Source organism: Gouania willdenowi, chromosome 9, assembly GCF_900634775.1.
Source record: "Gouania willdenowi chromosome 9, fGouWil2.1, whole genome shotgun sequence".
Lineage (NCBI taxonomy): Eukaryota > Metazoa > Chordata > Actinopteri > Blenniiformes > Gobiesocidae > Gouania > Gouania willdenowi.
In genome coordinates this window covers 10526659-10552167 of record NC_041052.1, presented here as the reverse complement: position 1 = coordinate 10552167, position 25509 = coordinate 10526659, and the positions used below count along the sequence as shown (strand labels likewise).

General features: G+C 38.1%; 1 protein-coding gene across 1 annotated transcript in view; it reads left to right on the top strand.

The window, feature by feature from the left end:
* The first annotated feature begins 16648 nt into the window (after positions 1 to 16648).
* jak2b (Janus kinase 2b) overlaps positions 16649 to 25509 on the top strand; it is a 33591-nt gene continuing 24730 nt past the window's right edge. The window contains exons 1-4 of the mRNA XM_028457072.1: positions 16649 to 17130; positions 20611 to 20844; positions 21305 to 21428; positions 21524 to 21641. Coding sequence (XP_028312873.1) covers positions 20622 to 20844; positions 21305 to 21428; positions 21524 to 21641 — 465 coding nt within the window. The 5' untranslated portion in view covers positions 16649 to 17130; positions 20611 to 20621. The remainder of the gene's footprint in view (positions 17131 to 20610; positions 20845 to 21304; positions 21429 to 21523; positions 21642 to 25509) is intronic.

Here is a 25509-nt window from a genome sequence, read left to right as displayed (position 1 = left end):
TCTCCCTAAATGGAGACCAATCCCCTGTTGGCTCTGTCATAGTCACCATGGTAGCCGTGGTAACCATTGAGTATGGTCTGGTGACAACAGGGGGTGAAATCGGGGAAGGGGGGCCGGGGGGGCTTTGGACTCTGCTACGGCCCTGGAGTCAGCTGAAATGTGCACCTCAGCCCTTGTGGTGATGGTGGGACATGGTTGGGCTGTGGTGGGGGGGCTCTCTGGTGGTGATGAGACCCTGTCTCCCCCTCTCTCTCTGTCCTCTCACCTCCTCCCCCTGCTCATTCACATCTTCTATACGGGATATGATGAGCGCTTCCACCTGCTCCAGAGTCTCATCCTGTAGACGCATCCTCAGGATGTGTCTAGCCCAGGATGAGGCTTTCTTTGTCATGTATAGTCTATAGCTAAAATACAGAATTACTGGATCTTCTAAAAATTCCATTTTTACCACTCAAATACAAAATGTAAGTAGTTAGTAACTGTTGTAAGTATAACAAGCTGCAAGTATCTTCATAGTTTGGTTCATAATTAATTGTCATGATTAACTGACACATAAGTTGAAGTATTATTCTTATTTTGCCAAAAGAAATGATTACTGATGTTACATCATTTTCATCTTCGTCTTATGTCTAAATTTGATAAACACAATGACGAGTGTGCTGAATAATGCTGTAATTATATTCTACTACAGAAACTAGATATCTGCAATTTGGTGTACATGGAAAAAATATTGGTTATTGGCCAAACAAGTTGTAAAACAGCATTAGAATTGAATATCGGCCAAAAATACAATATTGTGCCTCCTGAACCTGTAGATTTTCTTAACAGCCACTTCCTCTATCTGACGGTGGTATGTTAAGAGGAGAGCTATGGAATCCGGCCTAAGCATAAATTGTTGACTCACATCCTGCATTTCAGTGTGGTTGTTTTTGCATCGAGAGGCTTCACAAATCATTATTTCCTCTTTCAACAGCACAAGCCATCTCACCAACAAGCAGAGCTCCTCACCACAACACTCATCAGTGTCCTGATGTAGCAGAATATACATAATACCTTATAAATAACACTAACGGAGTGTGGCAGATGGTGGCTGAGGCTGTCGCACAACTGGGTCAGCATATTGGCAAACAGACCCAACTGCTTTTACATGAGGCGAATCAGACAGTGCTGAAATAAATAGCTGCGGCTGTAAGAGCACAAATAAGAAAGAAAATCAAAGGGAGTAAACTAAGATAAATCTGAGTCAAGTGTCCTGCGTTGCAGAGATGTAAAGAGTACTGATATATCCTACTCAAGTAGAAGTACTGTTACTTGATTGAAATTGTACTCAAGCACAAGTAAGTCATACATAAAATACTCAAGCACAAGTAAAAAGTAGCTCAATTAAATTCTACTCAAAATAAAAGTTACTACTTACTTTCACCCCCACGTTTATTTTTGTTAATAAATCTTGCCACGGTTCCTTTGCATACAGTAAACGTCTCATGTATAAACTTAAAAAGCAAGAGAGCAAATCTTGTACAATTGGAACTTCATTTATTTTCCACAAAGGCATCTGTAGAAAATAAAAGGTTTGTCAAAATGTACAGTTCTTTTTAAAATAAAATAACACCAAATAATTCAACTCAAAATAATTAAAAAAAATATCAGGCTTTAAGTATAGCTACCGTTATGAACTCTAAAACTGAGAAAATAAACTCCATTCATGTTTTGGTGCCATGCATTACGTTTAATCTGATTGGTCCGCTATGAAGTAATGCATTTGATTGTTGTCATGCGGTTTCATTTTTTGTAGTTTCACAATTTTTGTTGATCATTTTAAAACAGTAAAATAATTTACTCAGTAACGGTGGGGTGCAGTAATGTTACAAGTCACTTTACTTCTTTTAAAACGTACTTAAATACAAATACAATTACTGATTTAGAGACATACCCAAAAAAGCAACCCAAAAATAGTAACATGAGTACCTTTTCCTGCATGGATAAGTGAGATTGTGTGTGTGTTTTAGGAAGTTTGGGATCTTATGCTTTCGGTTTGTTTTCTGTATGACTGACAGTCAGGCAGCGTGATAGTTGATTCCTAATCAGCTCGTCATTCCTTAATGGGCTAAAAACGAGCGCACAAATTCTTACAGACACGTGTAGTCAGGGACGGCAAAGAGCGTAATTGCCAGTGATTGCATTTGGGTACCCATCTACACTCCTGCTGATTAGCAACACGATGTTAACAGAGAAAGAAATGCAGCAGGACGAAGAGAAGAGGAACAAGCCAGGAGAACTTATTTGTTTGCACAGTTGTACGCATATTAACATTAATGAGAAATTGTAATTAAAATGAGTCTGAATCCATTAAATGACCAATATTTCTGCAGATGAAAAATTAGCATGATGCCTTAGAGTTTTATGTCAGATACTTTAATTTTCTCTCCATTTTTTTTTTCAAACTCAATTTCACAATAAAAGCAATGGTTCCCAACTTTTCTTCCAGGACCCCCTACATGCATCAAAGATAAGCCAAACCACTTTTAGGACTTCATAAACTCAGTTCTGACAAGACCTCAAGCAACCCCTGAGATGTATGTATCTAGAAAAACAAGGCACATTTGCTCATTGTTAAGTTAATCTTTATTAGTGATCTGCAGGTTTTTATTCCATGTGTGAACTCATTTGACTGATGTGTTTTAGTGTTGGGACATAGAGGCTGTTTTTCTGAAGTTGTGTTTGTTTTTTCTCATTTGATTCTGATTTGTTTTGTGCGTGATTGAATTGTTTTGAGAGAGAAAAGTTATTGTCCAATTAACCAAACTTATTTCTTTCCGTAATCAAACTATTGAAACAACCATATAACGTTGTGAGGCAAACTGCTTTTGACAGATTGTCAACACGTAAGGTTACATTACAGCAGAGGATTGTTCACCTGCAGCCAGGGGTGGACTGGCCATCTGGCATACAGGGCGTCGACCCGAATTGGGCTAGTCCGCTACGTTTTTTTTTTTTTTTTTTTACGAGCGAATGGAAGCAGACATGGTAACAGGTGGCCAAAAATGGTCCAAAAGTGGTCAAGAGTTGCCAAAAAATGAGCAAATAAAGAAGAACCAGGTGGTATGTAATGGCAAAGGTATAGCTTAAATGAGAAAAATATGGCCAGCAATAGTGAAAAAAGTAAAAAGGTGGTACAATAAGAGTCAAAATGTTGGGAAAAAAGGAAATAAGTGGTATTTATTGGACAAAAGTTAGCCTTTTGGAAGGAAAAGTGGCCAATAAAAATTAAAGGGCCAAAACTGTATAAAAGTGTCAAAAAGAACTTGCAAAAAAAGGACAAAAAATAGGAATAAAGGACATTTATTGGCAAACGATAGCTATAGTCTGAAAAAAGTTTTGAGACAAAGGAAGTTGCAAAATGGCCAAAGGAAAAAGATAAAAAGGGTTTCAAATTTACCCTTTTAATGTTTTCTGGGGGAATAATAATTAAAATTAAGACATACAGGGCCACATGTTGAAAATCACTGACTTAATAATGGCTTCTCCGTGGTGTCCTCTGATAATGTAGTTGGCTGGTCTGGACAAAAAAACGCCAGGGCTGGATTGTGGTCACCGTCCACCTCTACCTGCAGCTCTGTGACACAGGTGCATCATTGTCAGAAAGCTTTTGCAAAGTTGGGATTAAAGTGCATCATTGGGATCCTGAACATCCTGCAGGCCATCATGCTAACAATAGACAGAGCGTGCAATCAAGCTTCTATTATCCACAAAATTAAAATGCAGACCTGACTACAGAAGGCATGCTGGTGTGCAGCCTTGAAGCCGATTTATAGTAAATTACCATCAATGATAAGCAGATCCTGCATATAGCGTCTTCACAAAACGATAAACAGTTTTTCAATGTCGGTCCTCTGACTCAATCACATGAAAAAGCTGATGATGTCTCCCTCTTTCTGTGTATTCAGATAGGAAGAGAGCAGGGGATTGAATAGGCTGGGGGGGGTGGGGGGGGAGGAAGGTCTCGAGGATGAAATTGAGGAAGTGGTAAACATAAAGATGAGAGTAGGGAGGAGAGGAAGGGGCACACCGAGGATGAGACGCAGGAGCAAAAAAAGAAATGGGGAAAGATGAGATGAGAGGGAATGACAGCCCTAATGTGTCTGCATGAGTGACAGAAATGCTCAGCTATTGACAGTGTGATTAGGGGGAAGAGATGCTGGTTAAATGGCTTGTTAACTGGAGCCCTAAATACTGGCAGCAAGATGGAAAGGAAAAGGAGGGGAAAGGAAATGGCGAGGTAGAAGCAGGGACAAAAAGTACTGACAGAAAGAAAGTTGAGAGCGAGGAAGCAAGAATGTAGGAAGATGGAACGAGGATAAGTGAAAGTAAAGCAAGAGGGTGAAAAAAAAAAGGTTGGTCTTTCATTAGCTGATACAGCACGACAAGAAAGAGCAGCCGAATGAGAAAAACCTAGAAAAGCTGTGAAGAAAGACTTTGGAAATAGAAACTTTTGCCATTTCAGCTGAAAGAGGGTGTGGTTGGATTTATTCTGCTCGATCATAGTTAGAGAGTTTAAGGTCACGGCTGTTATGTCACAGGGAGAGAAATTGTTGTTCGAGTACTCAGAGAGAGTCCATTAAACCTGCATCCAGTGCCTTTAGGTTCCTCAATAACCAGCAAGTCCTTCAGCCGTGAACACAAAATAATGGAGCGAGGAGACAATAAAAAGTGAAAGGATAAAAAAGTAATATAAAATTAGATATAGAATAGGTATTACAAGCCTGCCAAAAAAAAAAAAAAAGGTTTTCCCCTAGTCTATGGTAGGGTATAAGTCAGGAAGTAGCTGGTTAAAGTACAGTTGTGACCTGAAACTTTTGATACTGTTTATATGAATTTAATGATATTTTTGACCATCATCACTCTGTAAGGGAAGCACTGAAAATACAATAAACTTCATATCATTTTTATTTTTTTTGTGCAAGACAAAAACAAATCTCAAACTTTAAAAACAAAAATATATAGGCTATATTAAATTTTTTTTTTTGATTGCAGTAAAAAGTGAAATATACATTTCAATTCCAAAAACGTTGCAATTTCTGGCAATTTCTGGCTTTGTGTTTTCTCAGGCTTTAGTTTTGTTTAAATTGTTGTGAAATTTTGACATTATTATAATTGTATTAGGCGCTCAACTGAATCATGGGCCCCACGAATCTTTCTCCTTATTCTCCCCTTTTCAGCACCCCTGTCGTCAGGTACTATTTTTTTTAGGAGGAGCGGGGCCAACAGTGGTTATTTCATGATGTAAAAAGTCATCAAAGTGTCACAAATATTAATTACTAAATATGCCCAATTTAATTATTTAGACTAAAATGTCAAGACTTCAAACTCAAATAAAGAGCTTTCTTTTGGCCCTATTCAATGAGAAGTATCGGTATATTGTTTAAAGAGCATGTTTTGGAAATGGACTCTTGCATTCAAAAACCTGCTTCATCACAGTCCTTAACCAACATTGCATTTTTGTTACCTTTAAATAAATCTAATAGACTTTGGCAAAGCAGAATGTTCATAATACACTCCCGGACACAGGTAGAGAAGAATAATTAAACAAACCAATACCTTCATTTTAAAATTACAACAAATGCCAACTTGCTCTTCAGGGAAAAGTTTAAATATAAAACAAATTAAATATTTGTTTTTTACCTTGAGTGGCAAAAATAGAAAATGAGCCAAATGACATTTCAGGTTTTTACTCTAATTATCACAATTTTCTATTTTTAACCAACAATGATTAAAAACAATTTAAAGTTTAGTCACTGATATCACATATATGTTTTCTTTCTTTATGTTTACAGCAACTTGGATGTAATGTTGGCATACATTACCCATTTTTTTATATTGTCATAGCATCTTATGCTTGTGTTTTGGCAATGTATGTTTATTTTCAGCATTCACAAACCTCCTTCTGGACACTGTTGGACCATTCTAATCCAAAGTGGCTGTATGCCCAATTTGGCACCATGTCATATATCGACAGAGCTGCGCTCACTTTCTCAACTCCAAATTTTTGCCGCGGGACATTTTCTGGCACAGTGTATTAACTGTTGGTGCCAGACATGCACGCACAACCTCCACGCACACAAACACACGCACACACTGCTGTGGGGACAGTTGTGTGTAGAAAATTGTGTAAGTGGAAAGGACAAATGAGGCACAGACTTAGTGGGGGTGGCTGGGTTTGGTGTGAACGTGTAAATGACAGGCGTATGGACAGGAATAACAGACTTTTCTTTTACTTTTTCTTTTCCCTACATCAATGAATTAAAAATGTTAGTATTATTCTGATGTTGTGAAGTCCAGCCATATCAATATATGCATTTAAAGCTTTTTTTCATTACAAATGGAAGATGAACTAGAAAAGTTGTATTTCCACAGAAAATGCAAGTGAGAATGCAGTATGCTCTCTAAAAAGCAAAGAGGTGATTTTCCATTCATTTCTACAGTGGAGAACCTTGTAGAACTCGTGCTGGCTTAGCTCCTCCCCTGTTGCCATGGGAGGAGCCAGGCGAAAATGCAAAGAAATCTGATTTAGGCTGATCAATGGGCAAAAAGCTCTGGTGAAATTGCATTTCAATCCTTCTCTATTGAGAATGATTGCAGATTCCACATCAAACGACACATGCTGACCCCATAGCAACTGTTGGGGAGCCCCACCCACCAGGGGACAAATAACGGGCAAAAAATGTTTGGAAGATGTGATAAAAAAAAAAAATGGATTTCAATAGTGAGAATGCTTTACAATATTTAGTTTTTCAAAAATAGCTGTTGAAAACACACATATCTAATAGTTTTCTTGTGTAACATGCATTTCACAGCATGCCTTTCAAAAGAAGAGTTTCTTTCAAAATAAAAGACAAGTCCAACATGGAAGACAATTATTTGTTTACACTATCAGTCAAACGTTTTAGAACACCCTAATTTTTCCAGTTATTTATTGCAATTCAAGTCGTGCAAGTCCATTGAATAGCTTAAAATGGTACAAGCTATTCAATGCTTGTTTCCATGCACAGTTCCACATTCACTTTGACTGACGGCAACCGTTTCCATTTGTATTGGGGTCTATAGGATGAAGGAGGGACTTATATACATTAATGTATATGAATGACCACCAGCAGTAGATCATAGTAAAAAACTAGTTAGGTATTTTTTTGCATTTGAAATTAAAAAAAAAAAAATCATACATAAACAGATTTCTCAGAAACTCCAGATATCAGTTTTAAGGCTCTTTTTCAGCTACAAAGGTGATGTTTACTCCAGTTTTAACATATTCTGTACTGGATTCCTGTCTGTGTCATCACACCCCATCTTCCCTGTATACTGTATATCTGTGCTGTGAGTATGGCTAATTGACCTTGCCATTCCCAATACTTTTGGAAGGGACTGTATGAGTATATAGCTCACAGGGCATTGATAGAGTATTTGTTTTTATGTACACAACTTGCTGTTCTTTTTAAAAAGTAAACTAAAAACTTATCTTAAGCAGTCAGTGCAGTCAAAATCAGTGCCCTAACAATTAGGTCCAGCTCACAAATTATAAAACAGAAAATTCTCTCTTTTACACACAAAGAATTGCAAACATACACACACGTCCCCTTTCTGCCAGAAAACGCATCTTTCTCTCAGACCACACAGTTGTGTCCTGCATTTGCCAATCTTTTTTTGCCCTTTTGCTTCATTGAAAGCTAATGAAGTGGTTTAAAGACGATTATTCATGCTTTGGTGTCTCCTCTCAAAATGCACGGACCAGACAATAAACAAATAACGTTCCAGATGACAAACTCATTCTCACCACACTACTTTACTTTATAAAATGGATGATCCCAGTTTCACAAGTCTTACAGGGGAAAATGTGATTAAATAATGCATTGATAATGATCACACTATGTCTGTTACATAGATGACGATGATTATACTTTAATGTAAAAACTATTTCAGATAATAAAAATAATTCATGATGAGTAAAACAGCATCATGTTGGTAAAACTTTCATCCTGACACACAGAGAGGAGTTCATTAGCATTCCAAATGTGAATTCCACTGAGATATTATTAATTAAACCATTTTAATTACTCAGTTCTGTTTCTGGAAGATGAAATCGAGACAAAAATAAGATTCTAGTTTTTGGCTGTGAATATCAAACTCTCCACCGGGCAGATGGCAGAAGCTACCACTGTGGTAATCATATTTAACTCTGAAGAAGATCTTCATCATTTTCTTTGTTTTACAACATTTGTGTAAAATTAAGCATCTGGTTTCCACATTGAAATGTAGCATTCAGGGTTCCCACAAATAGTCCACCATCCATTCTAAAGAATATGCAAAAAATTTGTTTAATGAAAGTCAATTATATATACTTGACTATTATAATATTGTGAAAGATGAAAACTCTGCCCTCTTCTATGAAACAGGAAGTGTTACCCACAATCATATCCGCAGCTGATCCCCTACAAATTAAAGGTTGGTAAAGGTTGTGTAGTCCAGTGGTTTATCATTCACAGAGCTGTTGCCATTACTGGACTTTGGCTAAAATGGACAAAAGGTTTCAGAGGCATTTCTAAAATTAAGGTTTTGCAACAAGCTTTTATTTTGAAGTTGGATGAGTACGAGTGACAACTTCCGGACCCTTTAAACAACTGGCAACTTGGATCAGATGTGCATTAAAGGTTTCGATTGGTAAACTAAAATGAACCTACATGTCATATGGGCTCATTCATACATGACTGTAATGGGGTTATAAACTCAACTATTTCAAAGCAATTATCACAGATATTGAAGTAAAACCCTTTGAACCTAGATTACATCTTTTTATAAATGCCAAAATACTCACTAAAATGCCAAAATAAACACTTCAAAATACTGCAAGATTGGAGGGACTGCTTAATGACTATTTGTGGCTGCCAGTATTTGACTAAATGAAATCAATGGCATTGGGAAAAGAAAAGAAAAAAAAAATGGAGCAAAATGGTTCAAAGCAGCTGGAAACAATCCCCGACATTTTTAAACTGTATCTGTATTTCATCAAAAGTTGTTCTCATTCACTGCTGCTGTCAGTGTGCCCCCTAAAACTGCCAAAGTGACATTTCTGGTGTTTTCACAGATTGGAAGTTGTGCCAAAACAATGGAGGAGGAGGATTTGTTGTTTTCCCTGGAAATACCCGAATACAGCTAAGATTTAATGTCTTGCTAATATCGAAAAATTTCATCAAGCAAATTACTGTCTAACTTGTCTGATGGAGAAACAAGAAATCACAAGAATGAAGGGAAAGGAAAACTTCTCAAATATCCAAACTGTTCTTCTACAGGATTCCAAATCCCACAATGCAATGCGCAACACTTTTTCAAAGTTTGCCACATCTGCATTTGTCAACATACCCGTTGTTCGTATTGGGGTAAAAACAATCTTAGGAGCGGCAATTTCAACATTCAACATTTGTTTGTGAATAAATTTTGTAACACTTTACTTGAAGTTTTATTATGATATACAGGTGATGGTATTCCTGCTTGGCATCTCTGCCTGCCGCACCTCCTCCAGCGCACCTTTGGACAACTGCAGGGTCATCAGCTGGTACCACCGTTTACGGACGTTTCGCCCCCTTGCCAGTACATCTCCTGGTGGGGGGGCAGTGGCTTGCTGGGGATGTCTCCCAGCCACCCCATGCAACTGCTCTCATTGGGGTGTTGCAACCCAACTCCGATCCTTCCTTCGAAGCCACAACCAATAACCCGCCTTCTCCGCCAGCTCCTTTATTGCTTTCTTCAGGCTTGTCCCCGACATTCCTGTGCGCCGGAGAAGATGGATTGATGACTTCCCCACAAAGCCCCAGCATCCAACTTCCACGGGGTGGATGGTTGCAGCCAAGCTTCCTCTCTGCACTCTGCTGCAAGTTCGGAGTACTTGAGCCACTTGAATTCATTGGCTGATGGTATTCCCTCCTCCAATGGCACAGTGATTTTGATGAGAACCCTTTTGACGGCCGCAGACCACTTCACGATGTCAGTTCTGAAAGAGGTCTAAAAACAAGCTGCATGTCCAGGTCGGCAAGCATTTCCCATTCCTGCCCAGGAGTAAGTAGAGATGTCGATCTAACTACCAGGGCTGCTGATTTGAGTCTCGCATCTCCTGGTCTGACAAACCTGATCTCTCCAACTGCTCTGCCAGCTTCTTCAGCACCTGATTGTGCCACCACCTAAGGCGGCCTTGGTTCAGCGCAAAGCTGCATCCCGCCAGTATGTGCTGGAGCCCTGCGCTGACTTTGCTACACAAAGGGCATTTCTCCATGTGTCCAAACCATTGTGAAAGATTTTGGGGACAAGGAAGCATGTCCTATGCTGCCCTGACAAGAAAGCTGAGCCGGTTATGTGAGGTCTGCCAGATGTGTCTTCCCAGCGAGTCCACACTCCTCGCTTCCCTTGGAATACCGCCTTGATGAGGTACCGGTCCTGCTTCACTGACAAGACCTCTTCCACCACCATTGTCTTCTTCTGCTCTCTTGGGGCTTTGGACCAAAACCCCACTGGCTCCCCATAGCCCAGTCCTGCTCGGTTATGTTGTACTCTCCCCCGGACTTCCCTGTGTTCAAATCTACTGATGGATTTGTCCACCTCTTCCTGTGCCTTCCATTTTCCCCCAGTGCGGACTTGCACCCCTCACCACCTCATCCATGAACTTCCTCAGCTCAAATACAAGTTGGGTTTTTTCCTGTTTGTACCCAAGGCTAATGTAATTCATAGGGTGCTGCAGGACGTTCTTGCCAAAAAGACCTGTGTCTGAGAAGCATCGGGGAAGGCCTAACCACTTCTTGATGGAGGAGCTAGCAATGCTATCCATTTTGCTGGCTGAGGAAGAAGGTATCTCACTCACTTACAGTGGCCACAGTTTACCAGGAAGCTGGCTGCTGTCAATTTTTGTAAGCCTGTCTCTCAGATGCCTCTGGGCCAACTTTCCCATCCGCCTATCAGAGAGGTCGGCTGTATACTCCCTGCCAAGGCTTCGGATAGGTTGTTGTTTTAACAGCGGTATCTTCACCCCTCCAACTGTAAAAACAATCCTGTCATTCCTCACCCCTTTTCTAACTGACAAGCTTCTGGACTTTGTAGGCTTGAACTTCATTCTTGCCCACATTATCAGCTCATCAAGGCGCTTGAGGAGACGTGTCATGCATGGGGCAGTCAGTAGGATGGTTGTCATGTCATCCAGGAAACCTCTCAGGGCAGGGACCTGCTGATAGTGACCTAATTCCTCTGGTGACTTGTCTTGCCCCAATCAGGATGACATAGAATGTCACCACGAAGAGAATTGGGGAGATTTAGCAGCCCATAGCAATACCAATTTCCAACTTGTCATCATTCTATCACAAGGGAAGCACACGTTAAAATTGCTGAAATACTCTGCAATGATGGAGGTAACGCAAGCTGGAATATGGAAGAATTCCAGTGAGAACTCGATCAGCTTGTGCCGTACTGAACCATACGCATTTGCCAGATCTAGCCACATTACATGCAGATCACTTTTATCCCTTTTGGAACGTTGTATCTGCTCTCAGATCATGGCTGAATGCTCAATGCATCCTGGGGAACCTGGGAGCCACGCCTTTTGACTTGTGTCAATGTAATTGTTGCTGCTCAAGAGGCTGGCTGTTCTTCTTGCGAGGACTGAGAAAAGAATCCTTCCCCTCCATGTTCAACCAGGCAATTCTGAACTGGTCAATTGTGGTGCAATTCTGCTCCTTGGGAATGAAGGTTCCATATGCCTCCTGCCACTTTGCTGGTAAGCATTGCTTTTTCCACACAACCCTCATTAATTTGCACAAGACCTTTGTCACCCGTGGACAGTTCTTGTACAACTTATAGGGGAGCCCGTTTGGACCAGGTGTCGATGCTGATCAGGCCTTTCTGAGCACATCTCTGATCGCCCTTAACTGGGGTGGGGAGGTGTCAAACAAGGTCCTTGGGGGGTTTGGACGTGGCACCTAACCTGGTGCGCCAAGTGGTTTAAGGCCTTCTTTTTCTTCAGTGGTTACTTTCCTCCACCTCTTTCGCGCACCAGCTCATCAATGTCTTTCCCCCTCCGTCTTTACTGTCAAGTAGCTGGAGCTCTCTTGTCTGCGCATACTCCGGACTGCTCTTTGCATTCCTCAGAGATTATGTGACTGAGTGTGGTTACCTTGCACTCAACTGACCCGCGCAAGGAATGTTCCAACACTCTGCTCAGCTGGTCGTTGAACGTGCGCCAAACATCATGACTGTTTGCATTAGGCCATTTGATCTTACTGCACCTCTCTGGATGCTTGCGTTGGGTTACTGATTGTGTTGGTTGCAGGTGGATCATCTGCCTATCGTGGTTAGTGGCTGCATCCATTCCTTCTTCACCATTAGTCTTCATCATTAGAGATTGCGACCCCAGCACTATTGGGTCCTGCTGCACTGTGGTTTGTAACCTGGCTTTGGGTCCCTTCCATCTGACCTGCCGACGCAGAGCGATTGTGCTGCTTGGGTGTCCTATCACACTTTATACTACCTTGATGGATATGCAGCTCTCTGAGCGAAGTGACCTTCTGCCACCCGCATGGGCAATTCTGGAGAACCTTTTTGTTGCTGTTATTTGTTCCATTCGTTACCGTGCAATCTGTTTTTGTAGGCCCATCTTCCATCCCGCCTCTCTGAGGACCTTCGGGTTGTCTTTTCTCATATATAAATATATAAACCTGACATTACGCTGTCACTATCTGTCATTAGTATGAAAAAGGTGTCATGAAGGCTGTCATTAAACTGTCATTAAGTGTCGTTTGCTAAATTATGACACCTTTGGAGCTATGTTGGCATTTTTTGGGTTAGGTGGAGGGATCTAGTGGGGTTAGGTGGGGTTAGGGTCAAGGTTCGAGTTAGGGTTAGGATTTGGGGTTAAGGTTAGGTAGGGTTAGGATTTGGAGGTAGGGTTAGGGGCATTAATTATTTTTTTCTCGATGAAACCCCCTGAATGGTTCTCGGACCCATCCAGTTTGGAATAGGGAATCAAATGTTTTTCAGGATTCTCTGTATCATACTCCAATCATCAAAACAGTTTGTGAAGGTGTATAGTTAGGGGTTAGGGTAACAAAGGTTTAGGGTAACAAACAACACTTTATGACAGCCTTCAAGACACCTTATTCATGCTAATGACAGGTGTCATGTCATAATGACAGCGTAATGTCAGACTTTATGTATAAAACTTCAAGTCAAGTGTTACCGTAAATATAGAAAATACAATTGTTAGCCTTTTTAAAATACCTTTGAGGCCTGCACTACGTATTTGTCTGTGCTGAAAGAGGTTGTCAGTTGCAGCTTTAATAAAAGAACATCCCACCCACTAATCAGTGCAAGTGTAGTGCAGGGTTTTTGTTCCCCCCGCAGTTTTCTTAATGCCCCCCCCATTTAATAGTGCCTGGCGCCTATACTCAGAGTTGATGTTTTTTCAGATCCTTCATATATCTAGTAGTTGGTGACACCTTATAATATACTGAGAGCATCTCACACATAGGGCTTTGGGTTTGAATCCAGTCCACTGTTTTATATAGTTTGCAGTTTACTTTATTGAAATAACTTGGAAAAAAGTAAGAAGAGTGTGTGTGAGTGTGTTTGTAATTGTGCGTGTGTGTGTTGGGCTCAGGTGTTGGGTTACAGGCTTTGGGATTAGAGGCTGTTTTCAAAGCACTGGGGACCAGCAGAAGAACATTTCTACCCCTTTTCTTTCTATTTTTTATTTTTTTGTTTATCTTGCTGCTGCTCTGCCCATCTCTCATTTTCCATCTTTTTTTCACAAATGTTTTTTTCATGCTTTTATTATTGCTCTCCCCTCTCACTATATCTCTGCACAAGTTGCGTCCATGTATCTCCATCTAGTGGCATATTTAATTAAAACCTCCTTTTTAAATTTCCCATTTACATAAAGGAATTCATAGATATTTATGTCAGTTGATGGCTAAAAATACAAGCATAACACGTCTTAATTATCATATGACAATTCTTTGTAGAAAAAGGTTGGTTGTGTTATTTACTGCAATATCCTAAATGTAATACATTTCAGATTTAGTTTTGGATAACACATTTCTTTAGTTTTGTTTGACTCTCAATGTTGAAAAATGCTGCTACATTTTTTTGAATCTACTATCCTAAAGGCTGAGCTTTTTAACGGTGTTTAATATTAACATGAAAAGCACAAAGATGTTAAAAAAGAAGAAGTAAAAAGTAAATAATTGAATTAAAAAAAAAGTCTGTCCGATTTAAACTGAGCCTAAGTGAGTTTAATGTAAACTTGCATGATTGCCTTTTGGAAAACATATTTTCTTATCGAATTAAAAACACTATTTATTCAAATTATGTTCTTTCCATTCTGGCTGTTACAAAAACAAGTTTGAACAAAGTCAGTCTAGATTACAATTGTTCTTTGTTCACTTAAAACATTGATTAGATATAACCTGATAACTAAAGGGGCTCATAATATACAGAATGCAATGGGTATATAACATGTGAGGAACTATTTTCTGAGAAATCATTGCTCAAAATAAAAAGCTGCAACATAAAATACAAAATATTTCTTAACCGTGCAACAGGACAAAATTTAATCCATAAACAATGATGAGAAAGATGTAGATGATAGAGTAAACACATAAAGTTGACAGATTTAGAGAAACTTTAAACTTTTGAAAGACATATTAGAGTTGTATGGTCATTGTCTAGACAGTAAAAACCAATAATGAAGCCCCTAAAAAGACTTAACTTAAGTTTATTAAAAATCTGAAAGAATTTAGATAGCTTTTTTTACAATCAGTCTTTGAGTCTTATCTAACCTTATAACTTCCTCTTTCAATTGCAAGCCCCGCATTGTTGTCTTTTGCTAAGTTCCTCTTCCATTTCTTCTACCTGATATCAATCTCATGATTTTTATCCCTGTTCAGCGTCCTACTTTCTTATTTGTATCATTTTTCTTCATCAACTTTTGCTGCTTCAGGCAAATCAGGCAATCAGGGGTAAAACTTTAGAAAACACACTGTGTATGTGTGCATGTGTGTGTGTTCATCTGAAAGCCTTGACAATAAGTGGCACTTTAGTGCATCCAAGTGTGTGAGTTTGAGTCGAAATCCAGGTGACATTAATGAGTGAACATTCTGGATCGAGGGTTCCCCCTTCGGTTGTAACTTTAAACACATGTTTGCCTAGCAGCGCAAGTGATTTTTTTTCTTTTTTACCAATTCATTCATCTATGAACTTAACTTGTATCTTTAACTTTTCTAATTGTCATACAACATACCAGAACCATAAATAAATCTTAATATTTTTTCACCTTTAATGCAGCCTGTACGATTCAAATACAAAAACTGACAATATTGACAAATATTTAAAAAGTAATGGGGTCAATCAAAGGTGCCAAGATTTTCTCAATAAATAACAAATTATTTTTTTTTATAAATCAACAAAAAAATATGCTAGGTGTACCTACTTAAAATTATTTGGGAAATCCAATTTGGGAAACATACGAATGTGATAAATGTGAGAGTTGCTGTGAATTTTTCTCATCAACGTCCTCCCAGACTCGTCCTTGCAATAACATCCAATGACAACAGGAGCTAATGTAAACACTGCACTGGAACCAACAACTTGGTGTGATATCTCATTGATTGTATTGTAGGTAGAGGTTGGACGATATACAAAGTTCACGAGACGATATATGATGATTGGCTGAATATAATGATATGAGATCATATTTTTGGAAAGGGAAAAAGACCCAAAAAAGATGCAGTTGGAAAAATAATCATGCGCTTATTTGAATAACTCTGGGCATATTAAGACCTTTTCCACTCAATGGCAATATAAATAAACAATAGCATAATAATAAATTAGATTTATATAGCACTTTTTTCAAGGAGACTCAAAGAGCATACAGAAACCATTATTCATTCACACCAGTCACTCACATCATTCATTCCCGTGGTGGTAAGCTACAATGTAGCCATAGCTGCCCTGGGGCATACTGACAGATGGGTGGCTGCTATTTTGCCCTGATGCCCCCTCTGACCACCACTAACATTCATACCCATTAATTCTAGGCAAAGTGGATAAAGTGCCTTGCCCAAGGACACAACAACAAATGACTTGGATAGAGCGGGATTCGACCCCTCAACCCTTCAGTTATTGGACGACCAACTTATGTGCCACGGTCGCCCACATAAAAAACACAAAATGGATGGATTGAAAACCAGTTTTCCTATTCAGAATGCAAAAAGAGCCACTCTGCAAATAGAATGCAAAAAACAGGGTCTGACATTAAACACCCCACCCCCATATTGGTGGTATTGACGATATATCTTGTACCATTTTATTTGTCACGATATGGTGTTGCAACGATACATCGTCGTCTCAGCCTTATTATCAAGGTATAAAATCCTTGGAAAAAAAAAAGTGATTCGAGAAAAAAGTGCACATAATTTGCTTATTACAGTAAACACATTGTATGTTATAGACAAGACTAGTACAGGTATCCTTTGTTGAGAATTGACTAATAACCTGAGTAATATAAACTGAATAATGAAATGGCCGATGGTCCCTGAATGCAGCACAGTGAGGTGGGCGAGGCTTGGTTTGTTGACTTGCTCACTGTCGCTCAGAGAGCTGACTTAACTCACTTAAAATGCTGCAGTTTGATTTAATGTCAATAATGTAGCTGTCGTCATCGTTTTGACCTCATGTCCTGGTCTGAGCATACGCACATACGAGCCTGTTTTCTTGGAACAATGTTGTGTTTTATCATGTGCAATACGTTTTTAGCCTTTAGCTCATAAGTTCACAGATTGACAAGATAAACCGCTGAAGTTCCCTCTGAGAGCGATGGACAGCAGCAGAACAACCACACCGAGCTCACGTAACCAGTTTAGCGCAACGTAGCTACACTATCACCCAGACAAAGAGACAGTTTTGGCCTGTCTGAGTGATTTTTAGTACCGGTGGACCAGAGGAGGACCAGCGGCTGTAAAGCTCTGCTCGCCCTGGCTGCTACTGCAGCAGCGCTGGCCTGCACAGCTAGCATCGAAGCAGCTAGCATCTGGTTCATCTGCCCAAGTAAGTGTTAACTATCGATGAAAAACCCTGTGACAACTGTGTTATAACAGTGCTGTGGACGCACAATAAGTATGTATATCAGTGTAACGTGGCTGGGTTACAGAGGTGCGTACTGAATGAGGCTTTTAGCTTGTACGTGGTGGGTGTGTGAGCTAGCATGGACTTGTTCTTCTTCTATTGAAGCTGCAGCTAACTGTTGCACCAAAGACCACGGTCTTGATTAGTGTGTGTGGGGGCTGATAATTGACTGGATGTGTCGTGCTGGAGGGGGACTGTTGGTTTAGGGGGGGGTGGGTAGCAGCCAGTGTGTGTTTGCTGCTGGGTGACATTAAAACTGTCAAATTAGACAGTTCTGCACCGTTTGATCGGTGTCATGTTGGAGGGCTGTTCTGCTGCAGGGCTGCTGTGAGATTAGTAACAGAATACATGTTAGAATGGGGATTTCAAATTATATTAAAAAAAAAAAAAAACGTAATTGTCTCGGTCGAGATCATGCACCGAATTTAGAAATTTGACTTATCTATTTATCTTTTTAAAATTGACCCAAATGGGTTAATTTTAGTATAGGTATGTTATTAAAACAAAATAAATTAAATAATGTGTTTGGTGTGGTCCTCAACTCATATGCATTTCAAATGCATTGGTTTTTTTAGTGTGTTTTTATTACAACAGCTAAAGTTTTTAATATTATTATTAGTATGTTTTGGTCCAGTTAATCAATGTGTAGGGTGTTCAATGGGGAGGAAATTTGGAAAATCTCAAGTCATGTGGCCTAACGTCAGACAGAAACACAAAGTGTCATCTCCCTGAAGTATCCAGTCCAGTTGTATTTAGAAAGCGCTTTAAAAACCCAGGAGGAGGGGGACAAAGTGCTGTACAAGAGGACAACAGATTTACAAAGTAGATACACTATAAGAAACGATTTAAACGTACAAAATATAAATAACAGTGTACATAAAATCATTGCATTAAAAACCATACTCAAAAGTAAAGAGGTGCATTTTAAAAGAGAAATTACACTGGCTCATACACACTTTTTGACCTGCACATTGTGCTGATTGAGAAAAAAAGATTTGATCAAGCGCTTTACCTCCTCAGATTAGTCTCTTTTATATTGTAATTTATATCAGTCAGACTTGATCATTTTTATGTTGTAGTTTAATCTAGTTTGTCATGTAGCTTTTGCTGCCCGTGAACATGAATAGAGAAAGTCAATAAATAAATAATTGGCTACACATAACTATCAGATTTTTTTTAATCTATGTAATGTAGTATTCTAAGTAATTTGGTGATTTAAAAAAAGAAATGGATAAGATATTTGCAATATACAGGGATCAATTTCAGCACCTCAAATCCGTCCTAGGGCTATGCACCTAATCATCCTTGAGCTAAACATTGACCCTCATGCTGCTTCAGTTGGAGAGCAAATATCCTTCATGGAATCTGTTTCTTTCCAATTGAAGACCATTTTCCAATAACAATACTGTCTGTAATAATGTTACGATACAACAACACCTAGAAAAGTTGCCACACATTGTAAAAGAGTGGAGGCCGGACTGTTATCTTTAACTAATAATCGTTTAAGTGCCGTTCTATCTCTGTAGACTATATTAATTACAGTATTCTTTTCAACTGTGTCATTGAAACTGAACATTTCACAACATAATTGGTTATTACGGTGTTGTTGGTTGGTCATGATGATCATAATTATTACCAGAAGTGAACAAATTGGTGTCTGTCCACTTAGACTGGTGTCTTTGATTTCTCCCTGATGCATCTTTTTTTTTTTTTTCGAGCAGAACACGCTTTTTAACTTTTATAAATTACCTTTGCCTTGAGGGTGGCCAAACTGCAATGGCTACTTGACTGGGTGCAGATCTCGTGGGTGTCCGTAGTCTAGAATTACAAGGAAGGAAAGAAGCAAATCAGTTACAGTATCATGGACTAGTTTTAGTTACCACATGTTGGTGCCTGTAGAGAAGCAGGGTGAATCATATTATAGTCTAAGCCCTCAGGTGAGCTACTAATGATTCTGGTTCTGTGAAATAGTGTCTTAGTACATAAAAATAAAATCATTGCTTGTTTGGTGACAACGCAATATTTGCCTATAGACTAATTTGTGTCTGGAGTGTGTTACAATGTGTATACAGTTCATACCAAATGCGGGTGTTTTTATTTTTCATATGCCTGTAAGTATGTAGCGTACTCAACATTGTTTGTTGCAACAGAAAAACTGTTTCCTCTCAAACAAGCATGAGTTTTTTTTTTTGTTTTTTTTTTTTTTTTTAATTCTTTTACAGATAAAAACATGGGTCGTTTCTCTTTTCATTGAGCAGCAGAAGCCGCCGTGAGCCCGACCCTCATCTCACAGCATTCACAGGCAGCATAGTTCTTGTTTAAAGTCCCAAGATTTTTGAAAGGACTTTGGTGTGGATATAAATTTGTCTCTCCAACATTAACTCAGTAAAATAGGTCCTTCCAAGCCTATTTCCTGCAGTCATTCTCAATTTGGTCAGTTGTGCTCTGAAAATAAAATAAAATATTGTGCTATATTGAAACCGTAATAATAACACATTTTATTTAAGAGCACCTTTTAGGCCACCCAAGGACACTTTACAATAAAAAACAGTACAATAAATTATAAAACGGAATAATTGAAAAGAAAACAGAACAATGTTATAATTCCTGTGATGTAGATTTCTGGTCTTATCGTAGACAGCACTAACTATAAGTTAACATGCTTGGTGACCTTGTTACTTAATAAAAAAACAATTATCCTGCACTTGTACCTAGGGCTGCACAATTACAGCCAAAATGAGAATCACAATTATTTTGATCAATATTGTAATCCTGATTATAATTACAATTATTCATCATGTTAAGAAAAAATCTGTATTTTAATTTTAAACAAACAATATGTCTACTGCTTACAGTGCAAAGTTAAGATTTAAATAACAATTACACTAAAATATCATTTAAAATGCACCAACGGCTTACTGAATGAATACACTATTACAGAGTGCAGAGCTTATATTTTAAATGTAAATATGGCTGACGATCAGGTTATTTTAATCATGACAAAAATTGTGATCACGATTAAAATTCAATTAATTGTGCAGCCCTACTTGTTCCAGAGCTTTAAATTTAACGTCACCAGGGATCGTCTGAAATGCAGCTCCTCAAAAATGATGATTTTAATTATTCTACTCAGATTTTGTCAAGTGCTAAGAGAGAATTTTGCACGAGTATCTCCAAATGAATGCCGTGAACAGACGGTTTGCTAACCAGGCTACAGTAGCCTGCTTTACAGTTCAATTGCAGCTCTTGAAACATTTCCCTCCAGACTGTGGCTTCTGTATGCAGCTTTATGCAATGCTTTTGGTTTATGCAACATTTTCATACCACCGTCCCTGGTAAAATCATAGATTTTTCTTGCCTTAAGAGACATTTATTATGCTATTATTTTGTGTCTTATTAAAGGTGTGTCTTTTATGGCCTTGCTACCCACAATGGACACTGTAACTGTCACGAGCCTCACAGTGCACCAGAATGGAAACACCAATAGGGAATCTGCAGATACAACACCAATGACGGCAGTCCTCAGGCTTCATCTATACCACAGCTGCAGGGGCGACAGCATCCACAGTCCCCTCAACTACCCACCTGGCAAATATACGGCGGAGGACCTGTGTGTGGATGCAGCCAAGGCCTGCAGTGAGTTTCACAGCTTCACTCACATTTGTACATTTTGCTGTAAGTTGGGAGCATAGTTCCCTAGATAAGGTTATCGAGAGACCACGTGGAAAGCTATCAGCAGAAAACATTGTTTGCTTGTTTGGTCATCCCTGGGCTTTGTTTACAGTCTGTCTGACTTTCCTCAATTTGTTTTAGGGGAAGCCGAGTTCTGCAGGATATGCTTTGTTTGGCAGTTTTACATGTCAATAAATGTTCGACTGCTTCCAGACAGTAGTGCAATGCAGTGGATAGAGGGAGACAAGGCTGGCCTGCATGTGTTTGATGATAAACCAAACACATCTGACATTTCAGAATATCTTTCTTGACCTTTTTCACCTGTGTTTGTACTTTAAACATTTTTTTCAATGCAATGTGAAAGATTTTCTCTCAGTTTTAAAAAACTCTCTTAAACTAAGCTTTTCTTTTTTCTTTTAAATAGATATATCGCCACTCTACTACAGCCTATTTGGGCTGTACAGAGAGCGTGACCGCTTATGGTTTCCACCTAACCATATTTTCCAGGTTGATGCTTCACCCGCTGAGGACATTTATTTTAAAATACGGTATGCAATACATTTTCAATGCTATTTGTTTATACATTTTCAAATTGAACTTTGAACTCCATTCCCCTAATAGTACTTTATCATCTCTTCACCAGTTACTACTTTCCTGGTTGGTACAGCAGTGGAACTGCTCGAGCGTATCGATATGGAGTCACCAAGGGATCAGAGAGCCCTGTGCTTGATGATCTTGTAATGTCATATCTTTTCTTTCAGGTAAGTCTATTATTTGCATAATATTTCTTTTTCAAATCTGTGTATTTAAGGGAATCGTATGTACAGTCACATTATTTTTGTTACTGAGGTTATGTGTTATGATTATTGGTGCCCCGATGTAACTTTTTCACTTACGATACAATAGCGATATGACTGCCTTGTGTTTTGGCATATACCGATATTAATCCGCTACTATATCAGCGCGAATCGTATAGGGGCCTATAATATCCACGTCAAGAGAAAAGATCAGTGGGAAAAGTTGGCTGTTGTTGTGGACGAGACCATCGATGCCAGGGATTGTAGCATCTTAAACATCATAGATGAATCATAACTTGATAGCTTCTAATACTGTCAAATATTCTGGCCACTAGTGGTGAAATAACTAATGCATCCTTGCGTCAATTTATTTTTATTTAATGATTACGGTCTGGAATTATGTCATTAGGATAATTCAAATTAAGTTAATCAAACTCAATCAATAAACTTGCTCAGATTGACTAAACCATTGATCCCTGAGGGGAAATTGGGTGACATTAATGCTGCTTTTATACATCTTTACACAACATATGATTATGAATAATTAAAAAGGAGCAGTCAGAATGAATCCATGTCAGTTCAACTTGTAATTGTGGCTTTCGCATGGTTATTTCTTTTTTATTTTGACACTTTTTTTTTTTTTTTTAAATTATGGTTTTCTTTTTTTTTTTTTAAATCATTATTTAATTTTGTTTCCTCACAGGAGTTAGCCCTAATCATACATACTTGTATTATTTGTTTTGTTATGCGGAATGCAACAGTAGGTATGAGGAATACATTTTAAACCTAAATATACAAATGCTTTACAATTGAATAAAATAAATACAACACATTTTAAGACATTAAAAAAATTACCTCGATAAATACAATAAAAACAAATTTTTTAAGGTGAAAATTTACCATTAGTCAAATACAAAAGTTAGATTCCCATGAACCTTGTGGTCCTAGCTAGACCTGGGCAATATGGACCAAAACTCGTATCGCGATATTTTTTCTCGTTATACGATATAAATTTCAATATTTTTAACTCAAAGTCTTACCACAAAGATAATTCTGGATTAAGGCTGCACATTATGTGTCACTGATGGCTTTTTCTTCATTAAGGGACAGCATGTGTGAGTGGAAGGTTTTTGTTAGGACGCATTCAGAAGTCCATCTATCTGTGCTGTTCTGAATAGTGAAAGCAGCAACTCCTAAAACAAGTATTTTAATACCAATACATTATAGCCGATATTGTAATTTTCTAAATCGCCAAAATATAAATCTCGATATATTGCCCAGGCCTAGTTCTAACAGGCATCTTTAGGAAGTGTTGTACCTGGAGGACCTCCATCTATCAACAATGAGAACATTCGACTTCCAGTCTGACTTTAGGTTTTTGTTGCAAAGATTATTTTCTCATTTGTTTAAAAAAAAAAAAAAACCTTGTAAACGATTCTGGATTTATAACCCTGTTCAAAAAGAATATTGTAGTGTCTTCATTTAAGGTGGAATTATTTGGTATTCTATAGGGGGATCCACGTAGCTCTACTAAGTAGTTCGATGGGTCATGAACTCTGGTTGAACTAAAGGATTACATGTAATTATGCCTGTGGAAATCCGTTGCAGTGAGAGAGGTAACAGTGCCGCAGGGGTAACTTGAGCACATTGTGTGTTAGCATCCATGAGGACATTATACATGCCAGCAAGCATCCACTCTGTGCATATGTTGTTTTTAAAACTCCATGCTGTCCCAGCAGATAATGGTGAAGAAAGGTTGTCCCTACAGTGTAAAGGAATATTAGCCTACTTTCACTCTAGTGCAAAAGAAAGACTGGTGGTTAATTTTAAACTCAAGTTAGAATATTTAATTTCTAATTGTATTAACTGAGTTCGGGTTATTAAAGCTGCAGTGTGAGCAAGTGGGGATTGCTTGAGGGCAATAACAGCTTGGGTCTATCGGGATTTAATGTGACCATAACAGTTACCTTAGAGTGCAGTCATGTTGGTGCAATAGCAGGAAAGGAAGGTTAGCACAAGTCAAATTTGACTGTGTTTCATCATTAAGCAAGAAATAGTATCACTGGCTCAATTATGGCGCTATTTCTTTAATAGCTTTCATGGTGAGCTAAGAGTAAAGCATCTGTTGGTTACACTTTAAGTTTTATACACAAGTCTGACATTACGCCGTCTTTATCTGTCATTAGCATGAATAAGGTGTCATTCACTAAATCATTACACCTTTTGCTAAATTATGACCTTTAGAGCTATGTTGGCATTTTTTGGGTTGGGTGGAGCGATCTAGTGGGGTTATGTAGGGTTAGGATTATGATTAGGGTAACAAACAACACTTAATGACAGCCTTTATGACACCTTATTCATGCTAATGACAGGTGTCATGTCATAATATTGACATCGTAATGTCAGCGTTATATGTATAAAACTGCAAGTAAACTGTTGCCCATCTGTTTAACATACATGTTAAGGTTTCATTTATGACATGTTTTGACTGTCAACTGCCAGTCTTCCTCAGAGGTGATATGTTTTGATGCATCACTATGAGTTCTCTCATAAGGAAAGCATCAAAGCATTTTCTGATGGCTTTCATGTGTTCCTATGAATTGTTTCTATCACCTCAGGAGATAAAATTAAATAATAAACAAAACCATAACATATATTTAAAAAAAGAAGATAAAATTAACTTCCTGGAATTACCATATGTACACTGAAGCTTAATAATGCAAAGATTCAGTTTTTGTGTTTATTTTTTGTTGTTGTTTTTTCTTGGAGTCTGTGAGTCTAAGATGATACTGTGGGTTCCTTTGTTTTACACAAAGATAAGTAGGACCTATTCATAATTTAGCTACTGTACATGAGTGTTAAGTTATTGATGCAACTAACTTGCTGTTATAACTATTTTTCAGCATAATGTAAATAAGTTGCAGGACAATAATGTGTTCTAATTTATTAAGTAATAGTAGTAATAATGATTTTAATAGTAATACAAATGTCAGTATTTTGTTGGAGTTTTAGTGCAACATTATTGTTAATGTAACAGTCATGTTTTTCATTAAACTATTCTCAAGATTCTTATGAATGTTGTTATTTATCTTGTGGTGATGCGGTGCTTAGTACGAGACACAAGAAGTGATTGTGTGCGAGCATTTGACTCAAAAGTTACAAAAGACACAGTGACGTTCATGACTGGTGAGGCGCCGACTCCCTGAGGGTCGGATGTACAAATTTATCGACCCAAAATAGAAGCTTTAATTTACATCAGGATCCTATTTGAAACATTTAGATGCTTAAAAAGCTTTTAATTATGATTTAGGCAAGGCAAGGCAAATTTATTTGTATTGCGCATTTCATACACAAGGCAACTCAATGTGCTTTACATGATAAAACATTCAATTTTGTAAAATCAATAAGAACATGTAAAATCATTTAAGTAAAGACATTTAATGAAGTCTATACTGTTCAACAATACACTAGCAAGAAAAACAAAAGAATATGTAATAGAAAGTCAAATTCAATTTTTTATTTAAATGTTTTTCTTTTTCGGCTGATCTTCCTTTTTTGTTAAACTTAAGTGAGTATTGAGCTTAGCTTCATTAGTATACAAAGTCCATGCACCTATCAGAGAGAGAGAGAGAGAGAGAGATAACTGGATAACTGAAAATGATCAACTATAGAAATAAATCTGGAGCCACTAAATCAGTGTTTTTCAGCCTAAAGATTCTTGAAAGTTTTGAATAATTATTCTTTATTCGTTTTTTTAAATTTAACCATAATCTTAAACAACTATTTTCTATACTTGAACTAGATTTATATTTCAAAAAGTTAAACTAAAATG